The sequence below is a fragment of the Phascolarctos cinereus genome, unplaced genomic scaffold (genome assembly GCF_003287225.1).
Source record: "Phascolarctos cinereus isolate Bilbo 61053 unplaced genomic scaffold, phaCin_HiC Scaffold_4;HRSCAF=312, whole genome shotgun sequence".
Classification (NCBI taxonomy): domain Eukaryota; kingdom Metazoa; phylum Chordata; class Mammalia; order Diprotodontia; family Phascolarctidae; genus Phascolarctos; species Phascolarctos cinereus.
The window spans coordinates 173,744,212-173,764,337 of record NW_027555847.1 but is presented as its reverse complement, the minus strand read 5'-3'; the positions used below and the strand labels follow the sequence as shown (position 1 = coordinate 173,764,337).

The 20,126-nt window shown below is 36.7% G+C and overlaps 1 protein-coding gene across 4 annotated transcripts in view; it reads left to right on the top strand.

Moving 5' to 3' along the window:
- The window catches only part of SNX29 (sorting nexin 29), a 659,946-nt gene that overhangs the window by 425,059 nt on the left and 214,761 nt on the right, over positions 1-20,126 (top strand). For 3 of the 4 annotated variants that reach the window (XM_020978396.2, XM_020978398.2, XM_078152789.1), the window contains one exon: positions 5,289-5,370. The exons of the other annotated variant lie outside the window; for it this stretch is intronic. In XM_020978396.2, the coding sequence (XP_020834055.1) occupies positions 5,289-5,370 (82 nt within the window). The remainder of the gene's footprint in view (positions 1-5,288; positions 5,371-20,126) is intronic. 4 annotated transcript variants of the gene reach the window in all.

Genomic DNA, 20,126 nt, shown 5'->3' with positions numbered 1-20,126 from the left:
GCATGGATTCTCTTTGGACAATTTATAGGAAAATGTGAACAAAAATTTCATGAGATAAATTCTAAAAGTTTGAGATACTCTGAGAGGAGTACCCAAACTGATGAAATCACAGATCTATTATAATATCAAAGGTAAACAGCTCACTTGTTATTTTGTGAGTTGAGTACGAGGAGATAGTATCAAAAATAACAAAAGCCTGAGCATCTCACTTCCATGAAATACACAGAACAGGAAGAATTTTGCAGCAATCTTTCTTGAGTGGTTAGCATTCATGTTTGGTCATGGCCAAATAACTCATCTATAATGCAAAGAACAGGCTGATCTCCCTTCTGGAATCAAAGAGGAAGGGACTTGAGGAATGCCTCTCTACTCCATAGAGTTATAAGGGAAAAATGAAATGTTCTTTTGAAAAATAGAAGACAAGTTTCAAAGGAAAAGAAGTCTAAAAAAGCGGATGGGTATCCTTACTTCTGAGGTGGGAGAGTAAAATGTGAGAGGAGGAAGAGAAGAGTCACTGAATGTTTGAAGCTAAGTATTCTTCCCAAAGACAAGGGCCTTGGACTCTCTCAGGAAAAAACAAAAACAAAAACAAAACAAAAACCACTGTTTGTTCTTCAGCCAACAATGTCAGGTGCAAGATCATTATCAGAGGAAGAAATAAGGACCTCCTTACTGATGGGTACTGACCGAGGCAACTGTTCGGCAATCTGACATTAGCACCACAGAGGTCTCATGTATTCCTGGGTCCAGATCATCATAGGGAATCACTAAGACTGATCAAACTGGATGCCTGCCACTCCTTTCTGGTCATTCATGATGGTAGCAAATCTTACTGTAAGAAGGCTTCTAGAAGCATTGCTAAGGAATATGAAGTCATGGGGAAGAAATTGAAATCCTTAGGAACACTAGTGATATTTTCTTCACTGCTGCCATTGAAAGGAAGGACCATTGAAGACAGAGGTAGAATTGGAGGAGACCAACTGGTTAGGAAGCTAGTGATTGAGAAGGGAATTTTGACTTTTGGACTTAGAACGTAGGAGTGATGAGCTCGTGTTAGGTCCCCTACATCTGTAGCCAAGGGCTAGTAAAAATGCACTTGCCAGGATTTTTGTAAATCTGTTCAAAAGAGGGAGGGAGAAAGCTATATGTGTATATCTTTCAGTCAAGATATCATAGAGAATAGCTGGATTGCAGGAAGAATGAGAGCAATAATTTACAGAAGACAAAATCCAGTTAGTCAGTAAACATTTATTAAGTCCCTTCTGTGTGCCAGGTACTTGACTAAGTGTTGGGGATACAAGAAAAGCGAAAGACAATCCCTGCTCTCAAGGAGCTCATAGTCTAATAGGGGAAACAATATGCAAACAACTGTATACAGTCAAATTATGTACAGGATAAATGGGAAATAATCAACAATAAGAGGGCTGTAGAATTAAGGAGGATTAAGAAAGCCTTCCTGGAGAAGGTAGAGTTTTAGCTGGGACTTGAAGGAAGCCAGGGAAGCCAAGAGATAGAGATAAAGAGGAAGAGCATTTAAGTCATGAAGGACAGCCAGTAAAAATGCCTGGAGATGGAAATCAGGAGATAGACGTTCTTGTTTGTGGGACATCAGGGAGTCCAGTGTTACTGGATCAAAGAGTACATGGAGTAACGTGAGGTGTAAGAAGTCTGGAAAGGTAGGGATTGGAGGTTATGAAGGGTTTCAGATGCCAAACAGAGGGCTTTATATTTGATCCTGCAGGTGACAGAGAGCTACTGCAATTTATTTAGTGGTAGAGTGACACGGTCAGATCTTCACTTTGGGTAGAGCAATTTGATAGCTGAGTGGATGATGGACTATTGTGGGGAGAGACTTGTGGCAGGAGGCCAATCAGAAAGCTGGTTTGTTGAGTTTGAAATGATATGATGGTGCTTCAGGTGAGAAATTGGTGCTATGGAACTAGTTAGGGAAAATTTCACAGATGAAAATATAGATTGGAATGTCATCCAAGTGGGAGATGATTGAAGTCACACAGGATAATGAGATTTCCCAATCATGAGTTTCCTAGGGAAAGAAAGCATGATGGAGGGGGTACAGCTGGTAGGAAATGGGGAGAAAACTGTGAAGACGTGAAACAGTATCATCAATACATTATAAGGTTGCAAAACCGTAGTGTAACATCATTCAGTTGATTGCCCATTTATAACATTATTTCTCTGGACCTTTTTTCAGGACCAATTAATCATACAAGTTCAGGCATTAGATTGCTAGATAAAAAAATGGTGCTCAGCAAATATTTTTAAATTAAAATGTTAGAGTTAATTGTGGCAAAAATGAAAAACGTTAGCTGTGTGATTAGGGAAAATTGTTTCTCTTCTGATCAATCGAGGTAGTCTTCATAGAATAGGTGGGATGTAAGGAGCTATTTAAATTATGTTAAACAATTTACTAAAAGAGCAATTAGGCATAATGATCAGATCATAAAAATTACCCATGCTCTCTATATGCATTAGAAATAAAAATCTGTATTATACTGATTGCCATCCTAACTTTCTCATGATGAAAGTTGACATAAACATTGAGCTAAAAAAATTCACTTGTCTTTTTTTTATCCACATGGCTTGGTTTGAGAAGCAAATTTAATTTTAACTTGTTTCATGATCTATTTAAGAAAAATAATAGCCAGAGACTGAAAAGCTTCATCATTTCCCATCGATGTCTGGTTGATTTACATCAACAACCATCCTTTAACCTCACATTATTACCTGTGATAGCCTGTACTTTATGTGTTTACAAGTACGATCGTGGAGAGACTTTCTTTTGTGTAAGAGGATTGGCCTTGAATTTTGTTGCTACTTACATGAAAATTTCTTTAGAAGCATATCTTCTCCAAAATTTCTAGGGATGGTATTTTGAAATATATGGAGAACATTTGCAAATAGTACTTTTTTATCTTCCCCACAGTGTCCAACATAGAAGGAAGAGAAGAATGATTTGTGTTTGTATGCATAGAGAATGGAAGTTTTTTATATGTATTTTATATATCTGGGATATCTGAGTTCTCTTTCTTTTCTGAATCTCTGACCCAATGATCAATAAAATTATTCTACTAATAAGAATGTAAACATAAGAGCATCCTTGTTGAAAGTTTTCTAGCTAGGAAGTTATATGATGAAACTAGTATTTTAGGGAAATCATTATGATATATGTGTACAGGAAAGTTTGGAGAAGGGAGAGGGAGGCAGAGATGTTAAGTTTGTTTTTTAAATATGTTCAGCATGATGGTGCTTCAAGTGAGAAATTGGTGCTATGGAACTAGTTAGGGAAAGTGTCAGGGATGGATATATAAATTGGAACATCATCCAAATGGGAGATAATTGATGTCATGAAAGTGATTGGAGGGAGAAAAAGAGCTAAGAACTGCTGTGCAAACCCTGTGAGAATGCTTGTAGTTAGAGGTAGAGAAAAGTATCCCCAAAAGGATCAGTCATAAATTAATGCAAGGTATTGTAGAGTCAGAAGGAAGAGTTTTATTATGGAGTGGATCATAAGACTTACTATCTGCATGAAATGGTATATAAAGATCAGAAGAATGGTCAAAAAGATGAGTTGAGTAAATAGAAGAAAATTAAGTAATAAAATGAGGTAGAAAAAAATAAAACTCTTCTCTTCCCCCCTCAATAGGGAAGACTTTTATGTACATTTGAAGGCATATGATTAAGATCCAATGAAGAAAAACAAATGAAATTAAGAGGGATTGTTATCTGTGTAATGTGGTGGTTGAGGAAGATGTAGGGAGTATGAAACAAATTCCATAGGAAGTGCAGTAAATGGTCCTCTTGAAGATAGACAACATGTATTTGTAGTAGGCCAGTTATTCACGGATCTGAGACTTTCTTCAACAGACCTCTTATGGCATGCACTTAAGGGAGCGATACTGAAGTGAGAGAGGACAGAAGTAATCTAACTATAAGAGTAAAAGAATGGAGTATTAAGAAAATGAGAGTCGAAGGGTGTTGGGGCAGTGTTGAGTTTTAACCACGCAACAAGGCTTTGTGGTTGTTGGTGGCTTGTTTCAGTCATGTCCCATTCTTTGTGACCCCATTTGGGGTTTTCTTCCAAAAGGCTTAGCAGTCACTTAAATGTAGCCAGGCAATAGTTAATATCCTAGACAGGGTGAAGTGGGAGGAGCCAATAGATAAGCTGAGTTTAAAACCAAAGAAGAGGTTCTGTGGGTATGAGGTTTCCTAAAAGCTGATAAGTAGAGTCTGGTTTATAGTGACAAGTGATTGTAGAGAGGTTGACTAAATGAAAACTCTTTAACAGTTTATATGTACTTTACTTCTAGGAGCTGCTGTTTCCCAAAATAGAATCCATGACTGGTTGGGAATTCAGTAATATGTATCGATGTTATTTGAAATGAAATCTGTATCATTTATAGTGACTTATAACTTTTAAATGGATCTTTAAAGATGATACTGGAATGTCTTTCTGATCTCAGCCATCTTTGTTAGATTAGTTATGTACTGAAATATTTTCATAGGGAAATTAAAGTAGATGACTCTGGGCACTTGTAAAATTATTCTGACTTTTACAGAAGAAATTTCATTAGACATACGAACTGATCTGGAGACTTCAAAATGCAGGGCTGTGCTTTGAGTGTTAGGGGTGTGATCAATAAGTCTTATTTTCTTCCTGGAGGGGGTCACTACCTTAGAGCTGAGCTTAGATGAAATCCTGCCTCAGGAGATAACTATTAGCTGCAGTGTTGTTTTCCTGGTTAAAATAAAATGCTTTTTACTCTAGAGGTTGAGAGAACATTGCATCACAAATACTTCCATAGTAAACATCTCAAATTGAGCTCTAAGTGCAACAGTTAGAGAATTTTTATGAGCTGCTCCTTAGAGAGAACACTCTTGAAAATGCATTTACCATTACAACAGCTTTAATGAGCAGGAGGGTCTGGTACCCTCACAGCCATGCAATCCTGTTTTTATAGTTAGGACACAGTTGATTTTGAATTGTTCCCATTGCTTATAATGCCGTCTGCTCTGCTGTAATTTGGATCTAGCCATTAGTAGAGGAAAAAAAATTCTTTTTAAGCCAACTTTCCCATGAAGACAGCTTATGGACTGACACATTAGACTGAAATAGCTTTTTACTTAGTTTTAAATAAAAGCATGTGTTATAAATTGTTTTCTTCAGTGTTTCAAGTTAAAGAGGAAAACATTTGTTTAGCTTCATGATTTTAAAACAGTGAGGGACAGTGACCCATTTTGACCATTTTCTCTCTCTTTATTTTGGTTAGATCAAACCGAGCTCTGATAAATGTCTGGATTCCCTCTGTGTTTCTTCGGGGGAAGGCTGCTAATGCATTCCATGTGTATCAGGTGAGCACCATTATTCTTAAGCAGACTTCATAACAGTAATTAAAAAAAATAAAAGCTTCTCTAAGACTATGTTATTGTTTTTCTTATTTCTACCATGTATAGTGTCTCTGTCTTAGAGACAGAACATTAAATACTTATAAATCAGCTCCACTTCATTCTGTAGCTCTTTTCTTCTCTCTTTTCTCTGTCCTCCAACCTCCTGTACTCTACATATTAAACTGTAGAACCCATTGCAGGAAATGTTTTGTCTTTTAATTTTTCAGTCAGACAGTTGAGGCAAAAATCTTAACATAAGGAAGAAAAATTCTACCACTACCTGAGCTTGCTTGAAACCATACTCCTGTTGGCTTTAAAGGAGCGTCAGGTTCTTCCATTATTGTGACTAATGAATGAAGAGATGAATGGAAACTTCATAGGTTCTTTCCTAAGGTCTAGTAATGGTGGTAGAGTAGAATTGCTTCATATTTTATACTTTTTAGATTGTCCTGTGTATGTAAATTTTTTTTCACTTTGAGGCATTGAGGCAGTAGTGCTTCTTTAGGGATTGATTTGTTTTGAGGATAAATTATCAGTTGATCCTGGTTATGATTGGTTGATTCTTCACTTCCTGTGTTGTAAGTTGGTTTTTCCAAACTTCCAAATACTTTCTGTGGTATCTTTCAAAAGTTCTATACTTATTTTTTATGAACTATGTGAAAAATCTTAATGCCTAATATTTTTCTTACCTGGATATTAAATAATAAATGACTATAGCTACCTAATAATTAAGATGCCTCTCCTAAATTGCTCACCACACTTGGTATTTTGAGGCAGGTTTTTTTAGGAAATGCACACATTGTGTGCATAGCAGGTTTAGGTGCAGCTGCATATGTATCTAATTTGAAATCCTGCTGATAGAAATGATTTTTTTTGTTGGCAACGAAATCTGCAGAGGAAAGTTATTTTGTCTTTCATGGTCAGCTAGGCAACAATATTACTATAATAAAAATTGGGAAAATTTGAGCTCTGGTTTAAAAAAATAAATTAGAGAAAGCAGATTTCCACATTATCCTCTTTCATTCATTTCTTCCTCCTCTCACCCAAATCCTGAAAACAAAACAAACAAACAAACAAAAAACAACCCAGATCTTCTCCTCTCTGGATGTTTTCCAGTTCTGCTTTGAGGTCATGAGAAAGCAGTAAGGTGTTTCTTGGAAAATGAAAGAAGAAAGCAGACACTTCTATTTTAAAGTGAAATTAGAATGTTCTATTACCTGAAAGGCTTCCATGACCTTTAAGAGCAAACAAATGTTTTTTTATTTATTTTTCTTTGCCATGAAGATATTTGGGAATTTTCAGCCTTTGAAAGTCAGATACAGAATGAAATGGATACAGAAAATATGTAGTTGCCAGGGAGATGGTTTCCACAGCACTTAATAGCATTAAAGCTACCTCACTTCTGTTTTCTGTATTCAAAGCTTTTTAGAGCTTTGTCTATCCTTCCTGAGTTTTAAATATGCAACCCAGATTTAAGAGAATAAGAGAAATAGCGGCTTTTATTGTAGTTAAAGTGGCCCTTTTGACATTTGATATCTTTTTTGAGGTTGGAAAATGTTGTTACAACACTTTTTCTTTGCAGTATTATTTTTGCCCATTTTCTAGCATCAGTAGCACACTTACTAACATCAGTAACACAATTACTGATCATCGTGTCTGATCAGTAATTGACAGGGCTACTCAATATGTGTTAAGAAGCCTATTGGAAAACTTGCTTTTGAAAACTGTACCTGTGTGTGGTTCAAAGGAAATGACCTTAAAACCTCAGTGCTGGTATATGTTACACCAAAGTGTACTGCAAAGGATGCTGTGCTATGACAACTCTGGTTGTATTTAATTTGTCCCTGAAACAAATGGGTACCTTTTGGAAGCAGATATTATGGTTTTCAAGATTATCTAGAAGTAAATGTTTTCTGAAACCTACATTCCATTTGACAGTGTTTGTAGGGGCAATTGGAATCGTTATCTGCCTATGGTTCCTCTGTATATGATGTACTTCAATATTTTAGTATGGCTATAAGAAATGTTAACTTTTGTTGTTTTCATTTACATGTGCTTAGTAAAACTCAGTTTACTTTTTTTAAAAAAATGTGGCCATGATTTCTAAACAGCACATCTTTCAGCATTAGCTTCCTTCCCTGTAGAGAAAAGAGAATCTTTGTTAAATATTATGTATAGTAAAGAAGACCTACTCAGTATTTAAATTCTGGAAAAAGAATTAAATATCATTAATTTTGAAATATTTGTCCTGGCTCAACATATTTATGGGGCTTGGGAAAATGACATCTTTCCCCCTCCCTTTTAATAATAGGTCCCAGAGTATATAAGTAGGATATGTTTTTGGGGGTCAGTTGATGGTACTTTTGGACATTGCATTTTGGTTTTTCTCAAATATTCCTTTTTGTCTTCCTTTCCAAGATGAAAAATTTACCCCATAGACACTTGTTTTTTACTTTACCTAGATGTCTCCCTTTTTATACTTTGTCGGTCTGTAGCTAGGCAGATAAAGAATTCATTAAGTAGAAAAATATGAAATTGAGTTTGATGCAGAAATGTGAAAACTAATGATACCTCCAGGAGTTGGCATAAATCTGTTTTTCCAGGTAGGTTCCATTCCAACTTAAAAAAAAAATCAACACGATTGAAGCTTTAGCAAATCTCTCTCTTGTTTGTGTTGGGTCCTTTTGGATGTGACTTTTGTGTTTCACAGGGGTCCTAAATCCAGCTCTGTATTTAATTTGCCATTTCGGTCTTTGATTTCTCTGTTGCCTTTTTAGCCAGCCCTGGTTGGTTTGTGTGCTGCTATGATAAGATAAACTAGGGCAAAATCCATCTTTGTTCTTGCTCTCACCCCCCTCAAGAACTTTACATCTAACAAGCTTGGGCATTTATACAACTGTGGCACATTTGGTGGATTACCGTCAATAAACCTCTATCCTATTTTTGTTCTTCTTGTAGCTCCTGGGATTGGAAGGCATAAGGGAACAGGCCAAAAGAGTCTTGTTTTCTTTCCTTAACCAGTAGGGCATTCATTACAAGTAGTTATCTACCTATTTGTCTCTGTCATTTTTTTAAATCTTATTAATCACAAAAAACAATTTTTTTTCTTAACTGATTAGGAGTTAGAGAAGCCATTAAGTCTTGATTTCAAATAGAAATAGTTGTTTGTAGAATAATTGCATGTTTTCTGTGATGTATGAGTTACCTTTCACTCTTCTTCTTCCTTTACACCTCATACCCAGTTTGTAAATTGGGGATAACCATTATAATACCTACCTTTCAGGAAGGTGGTGCAGAAAGTGCTCTGCCAGCCTCGGAGCCCTTTACAAATCTGTCATTGTTGTTACTGCTGCCACTTCTGTATCCACTTGCCCAATATCCCTTCACCAACTCTTTCTATCCCCCACTGTGTCGACTGTAGTTTATGGACTCATTGAATCTTGCCTAGACTACTGTCACGTTCTCTTAGGTAGTTTCTTATTTAATCCTGACATTGGCCAGTACTTTAAACCATTGCCTGAATAATCTTCCTGATGCACTGCTGCTCTGATCATATTATTCCTCTACTCAGAAGTTTAAGAAGTTCCTTACTGGACTTCCGCTTCCGGGAGCCAAGATGGCGGAGTGAAAAGGTAGTCGCTCTCACTCTCCTTTATCAGTCTCTGAAAACCCAGAAAATATTACCCCAGAAAAAAAACACTGGAACACCTGAACTAGAAGAAAGACGGGGAGCAGCAGTGAAGCAGCCCAGCAAATGGGTCTCCCAGTGCCTCAGCAAAAGTAAGAGAGGCAGAACTACAAGGGGCCCCAGGCGGATAAGTAACCTGCAGCATTCATCTGAAAGGAGGTGAAGAAAACAACCTAAAGACTTCCTAAAGCCCTGGCCTTGCTGATTCCAACCCAACACCAGGTAAGCTGCCAGAAACCTACAGCCTCCAATTGCCAACATAAGAGGCCCCGGCACACAAAGCCAGTGACCAAGACCTAGGCTCCCAACACAAGAAGCTTGGGTCAGTACCCTCTGTTCCCCAGCAGGATAGCTCAATCTCTTTAAAGGCCAGGGAATAAAGAAACACCATGAGTAAAAAGAAACGTACTATAGATTCATATTATGAGAAGAGTGAAGATCAAGGCACAAATTCTGAAGAAGACAACATTGTCAACAAACCCACATCTGCAACAACAAAAGGAAATATGAACTGGTCTGAAGCCCAAAAAGCCTTCTTAGAAGAGCTCAAGAAGGATTTTAATAGTCAAATGAGAGAGGTAAAGAGTCCTTCAAAAATACAATTGGCCATTGGAAAAAAAATACACTGAAGAAAACAAGTCCCTAAAAAACACAATTGGCCAATTGAAGAAGGAAGGACAAAAACTAACAGAAGAGTACACTGAAGAAAACAAGTCCCTAAAAAACACAATTGGCCATTGAAGAAGGAAGTACAAAACTAACAGAAGAGTACTGAAGGAAACAAGTCCCTAAAAAACACAATTGGCCAGTTGAAGAAGGAAGTACAAAAACTAACAGAAGAAAACAATCTGTTAAAAACTAGAATTGGACAAATGGAAACTAATGTCTCTATGAGAGAGCAAGAATCAGTCAAACAGAAACAAAAAAATGAAAAAATAGATGAAAATGTAAAATACCTCATCAGTAAAACAACCGACCTGGAAAATCGACTCAGGAGAGACAATTTAAAAATTATTGGACTACCTGAAAATCATGATGAAAAAAAGAGCCTGGACAGTATCTTTCAGGAAATCATAAAGGAAAACTGCCCAGAAGTCCTAGAACCAGAAGGGAAAATAACCATAGAAAGAATCCACCGATCACCACCTGAAAGAGATCCCAAATTGACAACGCCAAGAATATAATAGCAAAATTCCAAAATTACCAGATGAAAGAGAAGGTGCTGCAAGCAGCCAGAAAGAAAATTTAAATATCATGGAACCACAGTCAGGATTACACAGGACCTTGCAGCTTCTACATTAAAAGACCGCAGGGCATGGAACATGATATTCCATAAGGCAAAGGAGCTTGGAATGCAGCCAAGGATCAATTACCCAGCAAAAATGAGCATCATTTTTCAAGGGAGGAGGTGGATATTCAACGAAATAGGAGACTTCCAAACTTTCCTGATAAAAAGACCAGAGCTCAACAAAAAATTTGATCTTCAAGTACAGGACTCAAGAAGGACTTAAAAAGGTAAATGGGACAGAAGGATACAATATGTTGTTAATAAGGGGGGGGGCTGTTTAAACCCCTACAAGGGAATATGAGACTTGCAACCCTTGAGAACTGTATTGTTATTACACCTTGTTAAAGGAGTATACATAAAGAGGGTGGATATTAGTTGACTTTGATGTAATGAAAAAAAAAATCTAATCAAGTGGGTTAAATGGATCCAAATAAGTGGATCAATCTGATCTTAGAAAATGTACTGAGAAAGGAGGAGGCAGACAAGGGTAAATTACATTACAGGAAAAGACACAAAATCCTATTACAGCAGAGGGAAAAAGGGGGGGGAGCATTGTTTGAACCTTACTCTCATCAGATTTGGCTCAAGAAGGGCATAATATAATCAGTTAGTATAGAAATCTAACTTGCCCTATAGGCAGTAGGAGGGAAAAGGGGAAAGAAAAGGGAGAGGGGATAGAAGAGAGGGAAGAAGCAGTAAGACTAAAGGGGAAGAAAAGGGAAAGGGATAATAAAAGGGGAAGGGACTGAAGGAGGGGTGGTCAAAAGCAAAACACTAGTGAAGGGGGAAAGGAAAAAGGAGAAAGAAAAGCATAAATAGGGGGGAAAGGATGGAGAAAAAGACACAGATAGTAATCATAACTGTGAATGTGAATGGGATGAACTCTCCCATAAAACGGAAATGGATTGCAGAATGGATTAAAAACCATAATCCTACAATATGTTGTTTACAGGAAACACATTTGAAAAAGAGTGACACATACAGGGTAAAGGTAAAAGGCTGGAGCAGAATATATTATGCGTCAGCTGAAGTAAAAAAGCAGGGGTAGCAATCCTGATCTCAGACAAAGCAAAAGCAAAAATAGATCTAATCAAAAGAGATAAGGAAGGAAACTACATCCTGCTAAAAGGCACCATAGACAATGAAGTAATATTACTAAACATATATGCACCAAATGGTATAGCATCCAAATTCTTACAGGAGAAGTTCAGGGAGTTACAGGAAGAAATAGACAGCAAAACTATACTAGTGGGGGACCTGAACCTCCCCCTCTCGGCACTAGATAAGTCTAACCACAAAACAAACCCGAAAGCAGTTAAGGAGGTGAATAGAACATTAGAAAAGTTAGGTATGATAGACCTCTGGAGAAAACTGAATGGGGATAGAAAGGAATATACTTTTTTCTCGGCAGTACATGGCACATACACAAAAATTGACCATGTACTAGGGCATAAAAACCTCACAATCCAATGCAGAAAGGCAGAAATATTAAATGCATCCTTTTCAGATCATGATGCAATAAAAATTATATGTAATAAAGGGCCATGGAAAGATAGACTAAAAAATAATTGGAAACTAAATAATCTAATCCTAAAAAATGATTGGGTCAAACAACAAATCATAGAAACAATCAATAATTTCATTCAAGAGAATGACAATAATGAGACAACATACCAAAACCTATGGGATGCAGCGAAAGCAGTTCTTAGGGGAAGTTTTATATCTCTAAATGCTTACATAAATAAAATAGAAAAAGAGGAGATTAATGAATTGGGCATACAACTAAAAAAACTAGAAAAAGAACAAATTAAAAATCCTCAACTAAACACCAAATTAGAAATATTGAAAACCAAAGGAAAAATTAATAAAATTGAAATTAAGAAAACTATTGAACTAATAAATAAAACTAACAGCTGGTTTTATGAAAAAACAATAAATTAGATAAGCCTTTGGTTAATTTAATTAAAAAAAAGAAAGAAGAAAACCAAATTACTAGTATCAAGAATGAAAAGGGAAGCTACCACCAAGGAAGAGGAAATTAAAACAATAATTAGGAATTATTTTGCCCAACTATATGCCAACAAATTTGACAATCTTAGTGAAATGGATACATATTTACAAAAATATAAATTGCCCAGATTAACGAAGAGGAAGTAAAATACTTAAATAACCCCATCTCAGAAAAAGAAATTGAACAAGCCATTGATGAACTCCCTAGAAAAAATCTACAGGGACACATGGATTTATCTGTGAATTTTATCAAACATTTAAAGAACAATTAATTCTAATACAATATAGACTATTTGGGAAAATAGGAAGAAGGAGTCTTACCAAATTCTTTTTATGATACAAATATGGTGTTGATACCTAAACCAGGAAGAGTCAAAATAGAGAAAGAAAATTATAGACCAATTTCTCTAATGAATATAGATGCAAAAATTTTAAACAAAATACTAGCAAGTAGATTGCAGCAACTTATCACAAGAATAATACACTATGACCAGGTAGGATTTATACCAGGAATGCAGGGTTGGTTCAATATTAGGAAAACTATGAGCATCATTGAGCATATCAACAACAAAACCAACAGAAACTACATGATCATCTCAATAGATGCAGAAAAAGCCTTTGATAAAATACAACACCCATTCCTATTAAAAACACTAGAAAGCATAGGTATAAATGGAGTCTTCCTTAAAATAATAAATAGCATCTATCTAAAACCTTCAGCAAGCATTATATGTAATGGGGACAGGCTAGAAGCATTTCCAATAAGATCGGGGGTGAAACAAGGATGTCCATTATCACCACTGTTATTCAATATTGTACTGGAAACATTAGCTTTAGCAATAAGAGAAGAAAAAGAAATTGAAGGCATTAGAATAGGCAAAGAAGAAACAAAGCTATCACTCTTTGCAGATGACATGATGATATACTTAGAGAATCCTAGAGAATCAAGTAAAAAACTACTTGAAATAATAAACAACTTTAGCAAAGTTGCAGGCTATAAAATAAACACACATAAATCATCAGCATTTCTATATATTACCAACAAAGCCCAACAGCAAGAGATAGAAAGAGAAATCCCATTTAAACTTACTGTAGACATTATAAAATATTTAGGAGTCTACCTCCCGAAACAAACCCAGGAACTCTATGAACACAATTACAAAACACTTTTCACACAAATAAAATCAGATCTAAATAACTGGAAAAACATCAGTTGCTCATGGGTAGGCCGAGCTAATATAATAAAAATGACAATCCTACCTAAGCTAATTTACTTATTCAGTGCCATACCAATCAAACTACCAAAAATTATTTATAGAGTTAGAAAAAATAATAACAAGATTCATTTGGAAAAACAAAAGGTCCAGAATATCAAAGGAACTAATGAAAAGAAATGCAGGGGAAGGTGGCCTAGCAATTCCAGATCTTAAATTGTATTATAAAGCAGCAGTCATCACAGCTGCTTGGTACTGGCTAAGAAATAGGAAGGTGGATCAGTGGAATAGGTTACACAGTAGTCAATGACTATAGTAATCTATTATTTGATAAACCCAAAGACCCCAGCTTCTGGCATAAGAACCCACTCTTTGAAAAAAACTGCTGGGAAAACTGGAAAAGAGTATGGCAGAGACTAGGCATAGACCCAAATCTCACACCATATACCAAAATAAAGTCAAAATGGGTTCAGACTTAGATATAAAGGCTGATACCATAAGTAAACTGGGAGAACAAGGAATAGTTTACCTATCGGATCTATGGAGAACAGAAGAATTCATGACCAAGCAGGAGATAGAGAACATTGTGAAAAGCAAAATGGATAATTTTGATTACATTAAATTGAAAAGTTTTTGCATAAACAAAGTCAATGCAACTAAGATTAGAAGGAAGGTAGAAAATTGGGAAAGAATTTTTACAACCCATCTCTCTGATAAAGGCCTCATTTCTAAAATATATAGAGAATTAAGACAAATTTATAAGAACACAGGCCATTCCCAATTGATAAATGGTCAAAGGATATGAACAGACAGTTCTCAGGTGAAGAAATTAAAGCCATCTATAGTCATATGAAAAAATGCTCTAAATTATTATTGATTAGAGAAATGCAAATCAGAACAACCCTGAGGTACCACATCACACCTATCAGATGTGGGAAAATTGGAACACTAATACATTGTTGGTGGAGTTGTGAAATGATCCAGCCATTTTGGAGAACAATTTGGAACTATGCCCAAAGGGCTACAAAAATGTGCATACCCTTTGATCCAGCAATAGCACTTCTAGGGCTATATCCCAAAGAGATCAAACAAATGGGAAAAGGACCCACATGTACAAAAATATTCATAGCAGCTCTTTTTGTGGTGGCAAAGAATTGGAAATTGAGAGGATGCCCATCAATTGGGGAATGGCTGAGCAAGTTGTGGTATATGAATGTAATGGAATACTATTGTGCTATAAGAAATGATGAACAGGCTGACTTCAGAAAAACCTCGAAAGACTTATATGGTCTGATGCTGAGTAAAGTGAGCAGAAGTAAGAGGACTTTGTACACAATAACAGCCACGTTATACAATGACTAAGATTGTTAAACTGAACCCTTCTCAGCATTACAAGGATCTAAGACATCTCCAGAGGCCTCAGGATGGAAAATGCTGTCCACATCCAAAGAAAGAACTATGGAAGTCGAATTGCTATCACTTATTTTTACCTTCTGTTGAGTTTTGTTTCATCTTTCTGATGGTTCCTCCTATTGGTTTTAATTTTTACTTACAACTTCAGTAATGTGAAAATATGTTTAATGGGTATGTTAAATGTAAAGGCTGTATCAGATTGTGCGTTGTCTTGGGGAGGGTGGGGGGAGTAAGGGGGAGAAAAATTTTCAACTCCAAAGCATATGGAAGTGATTGTTGATAAATCAAAATAAATTAATAAAATTTAAAAAAAAAATTTCCTACTGCCTACCAAATTCTATATAAACTACTTATCCTGGCATTCAAAACCTTCCAACATTTGGCTTCAGCCTGAATTTCGAGACTAATTTAATTCTGCTTCTGTCAGTCAACCAGTCAGTCTTCTGCAATATTTCTGATATCTGTCTCTTCTCTTCTCACATAGGCACCATTAGTCTAGTTGGGTCCCTCATTTACTTTCACCTGAACTATTTCATTAGCGTCTTAATTGGCTTCTCTGCCTTTTCTTTCCTGTCTCTCTTTTGACCTCTATACAACTGCCACAATGACTTTCCTAAAGTACAGTTCTGACTATATCATTCCCCATCCCTGCGTTCAGAAAGATCCAGTGGCTTTCCATTGCCTCTAGGATGGAATACAGACTCTTCTGTTTGGCACTTAAAGCCCTTTGCAGTCTGGCTTCACTCTGCCTTCCCAGGATTGTTGCGTAATCTGCTTCATGTTCTCTCTTCTGTTATAGCCCAACCAGCCTACCTGCTGTCCTTCATATATGACAGTCCATCTCCTATCTTAGCTTTTGCACTGGTTCTCTTCCTTATGAGGCCTAAAAGGAATACACCACTTGCCTGGAAGGCCCATAATGGAGAAGCAACACATGCTGATTGGTTGATTTCTGCTAGGCCTACCTCAAGTTCTACCTTTTCCCATGAAACTTTCTGTAGTGATCACCTCTTCCATGCCACTCCTCAGAATTGTTAGTACTTCGAGGTCTGTATCCAGAGAGATCAAAGAAAAAAGGAAAAGAACCTATTTGGGGCAGCTAGGTTTGGGGCAGTGGATAGAGCACCAGCCCTGAAGTCAAGAGGACCTGAGTTCAAATCTGGCCTCAGACCAATCATTTGACACTTACTAACTGTGTGACCCTGGGCAAGTCACTTAACCTCAAGAGCCTACCCCCCCCCAAAAAAAAGGACTTATTTGTACAAAAATATTTATAGCAGTTCTTTTTGTGGGGGCAAAGAACTGGAAGTTGAGGGGATGCCCATCAATTGGGGAATGACTGAACAAGTTGTAGTATATGAGTCTGATGAAATACTATTGTGCTGTAAAAAATGATGAAGGAGATGGTTTCACAAAAACTTAGGAAAACTTACATGGACTGATGTAAAGTGAAATGAGTAGAACCAGGAGAACATTGTACATAGCCAGAGCAGTGATGTAAGGATGATCAATTGTGAAAGACTTAGTTACCAAGACAATGATCCAAGAGAATTCCAAAGAACTCATGATGAAAGATGCTAGTCGCCTTCAGAGTGATAACTGATGAACTGAGTACAGATCAAAGGTTATTGTTTTTCACTTTATTTTTGTTGCATTTTTTTTCTTTTTGCCACATGGCTAATATAGAAATATGTTTTGTATGACTGCACATGTGTAGTGGGTATCACATTATTTGTCTTCTCAATGGGTAGGGGAGGGGCTAGAGAGAGGGAGAGAATTTGGAATTAAAAAAAAAGTTAAAATTAGTGAGTTCTTAGTACTTTGCATAGATCTTTCCATTGTACTCATCTCTCTCTGTCTTGAACTTTGTAAGCTTCTTGAAGAAAAATTCTGTCACATCTATCTTTGTAGCCCAGTACTTGAAATATATTAGGCATTAAAATGTTTGCTGGATTATATTGAATAGATTCATGTTTGATATCCATTTCAGTTTTACTTTGCATTTGGATTTCAAGTATGAAAACTTAAAGTATTTGTATCTTCTGAGTCCTCTTCATCAGAAGCAGGTGAACCTATGGCTATTTCTTTATCATGTATTTAACAGGTAGCCTAATATGTAGCTTAGGTCACTGATGCACTCAGCTTTTCCCCTGGTGAGTATGCTACAAGCTTTCACCTGGCAACAAAATTATAGCAAATATTGCTTTCATAATCATATTTACATATTTCCTTTATTGATCATAGAGAGCACAGTACCTAATAATTTAATGAAAATGTCAACAAAACAAAGGAAGAAATTTTAATGAAATAATGAGAGGATTCAAGACAAATACCTCCAGCCATATGTTTCTTTATTTTGCTCGAAAGAAGTGTCCTTAATAATTTTCATAGTCTAAGATTCTTGTATTTCTGAAGCCTTCTTAAAGCTTATGCAGAATCTTTCTTCCCATTGTTCACTGAGAAGACCTTTTTAAAAATATTAGCCAGAGTGAGCCCCATAGTGGGTCACACTACAGTGACAGGAGCCATCCACATAGACAGTACTTTGATGGATCTTGAAACTTATCAGTATAGGTACTCCCTCTCCTAGTACTGATTATAACCCTTCCAGGTTTCTGTATCCTGCATGATTCTAATCCATGTCTTCTCATAAATCTTTCTTAGAGGATGAACTCAAAGCACTTGGAGACCTCTTTTTGCTTCATTTAATAGCTGAAGGCCACAGGTATAGCATTTGGCTTCAACCTCTTTTACCACTCATTGAGTTTAGAGATCCATGCCATCAACAAGAACTAATTAGTAAAGGAGAAACAATGGGTACCTTGGGAGTCTGTAACCACTCTAACTTAGAATATATATCTAGGAAGCAGAGGACAGCTGTGTATTGTCTGACATGCTGCATGCATATTGGGAGAGCAGATTTTGCAGGGTTCATAGAAAGGTTAGGTGAGATCCCAAAGACAAAAATTCTATAGGGAAAGTAAGTCCATCGGAGGTGAAAAACTCTTTAAGAATTGAGTTCTGGTTAAAATGACAACATGAGAAATCCTGTTGGAGCTCCTCTGTCCAGCAAAGATCTACAAGGGCAGCAAATGGAGCAGTGATAAAGGAGACCAAATGAGAGTAACAATAATTATGTCATCCAATTCAAGACTTCACAAGAAGGTAGCCAAAAGCCTGTGAGCTCTTGGAAGGGGAGCATGTAGGGAGGTAAAAACCAGTAGAAGCTCCAAAAAACAGGGTCCAAGCCTACAGGAGCTCTGAATGGAGTCACATCAGCAAGTTTGGAAGCTTGCTTGATCATTAGTAAACGGGACCTGAAGCCTGCAGAAGCTCTTAGTGGGGATGTACCAGTGTTGTATGAAGTCATTCTGATCTTATCCCTGAGTATTGGAGCTGAAACACAGAACAGAGGCAGCACTAGACAGATCACTACATAGGGAGAGAGGGCTTGGAAATTCACTTGAAACTCCAGGAATAGGGGCAGCTAGGTGGTGCAGTGGATAGAGCACTGGCCCTGAAGTCAGGAGGACCTGAGTTCAAATCCAGCCTCAGACCAAACACTTGACACTTGCCAGCTGTGTGACCAATATGGTCTATATGGGATAAACCAGGAGTGGTTTCTGAAAGATGGCACTGAGCTTAAGGAGGACTGGGAAAGGTTTCCTGCAAAAGGTGGAACTCAAGCAGTAACTATAATTTATTATCAAAGTCATTATCATCATCATGGATTCCATTTCTTCCTTTACTGTTTACCTCTCTATGTGGGACCCAGTAATCAGTTCTTAGCGAGTCACCATGTTCTTTACCATTTCATACTTATAGCCCTTTTCCTCTGAAGATCTCAAAATTTCTCTAAAGCCTTAACTCTGAGCAAAATGGCCTTTTTCTTCTTTGAATATTGTTTTCCCCATTAGGATGTAGCTTCCTTGAGGTCTTTGTTTTTTTACCTTACTTTGCATCTCTAGCTTATCACAGTCCATGGCAAATAATAACCACTAATAAATGCTTGTTAGCTTGATGAGATAGTCTTAGAGGGTGGCCTAAGCACTGACAGGTTCAGTTATTCACTCATACAGCTAGTTTGTGGCAGAGGTGAAACTTAAATCCTGGTCTTCCTGACTCCAAAGTTGACCTTCTTTAGCATTATATTGCACTGTCTCTCCAAAAATACAGACAAAAAATAAGGAAAATGTTTAAAGTAGAAAAAAAAGGTATGGTTCAATATGCATTCTGAGTTCATAAGTTCTGTCTCTGGAGGTGGATAGCATTTTTCATCATGGGTCCTTTGGAATTGTCTGGGATCATTGTTTTGATCAGAGTAGCTAAGTCTTTCACAGTGAAACATATTACTGTCGCTGTGTATAGTGTTCTAGTTCTACTCACTTCACTTTGTATAAGTTCATTTGATCTTCCCAGGTTTTTCTGAATACATCCTGCTCATTATTTCTTGCAGCACAGTAGAACTCCATCACAGTCATATACCATGACTTTTCAGTTATTCCCCAATTGATTGACCTCCCCTTAATTTCCGATTCTTTGCCACCACAAAAGACCTGCTATAAATATTTTTGTACAGATAAGTCCTTTTTCCTTTTCTTTGATCTCTTTGCAGTACAGATCTAGTATTGGTACATCTAGTAAATGGTATTCACAGCTCTATAGCTCTTTGAGCATAGTTTCATATGGTTCTTCAGAATGTTTAGCCTAGTTCATAATTCTACCAACAGTGCATTAATGTCTGAATTTTTTTACTTCCCCCCAGCATTTGTCATTTTCCTTTTCCGTTGTGTTACCCAATCCAGTAGGTATCAAGTGGTATCTCAGAGTTTTTAAAATCTGTTTCTTTAATAAGAAGTGATTTTAGATCTTGTAATCATTGATAACTTTGATTTCTTCTTCTGAAAACTGCCTGATCATATCCTTTATCCATTTATCAACTGAGGAATGACTCTTATTTTTATAAATTTGGTTCAGTTCCTTATATATTTGAGAAATGAGGCCTTTATCAGAGAAATTTGCTTTACATTTTCACCCCGGTTTCCTGTTTTCCTTCTAATTTTAGCTACATTAATTTTTTTTTGTGCTAAAGCTTTTTATTTAAAAA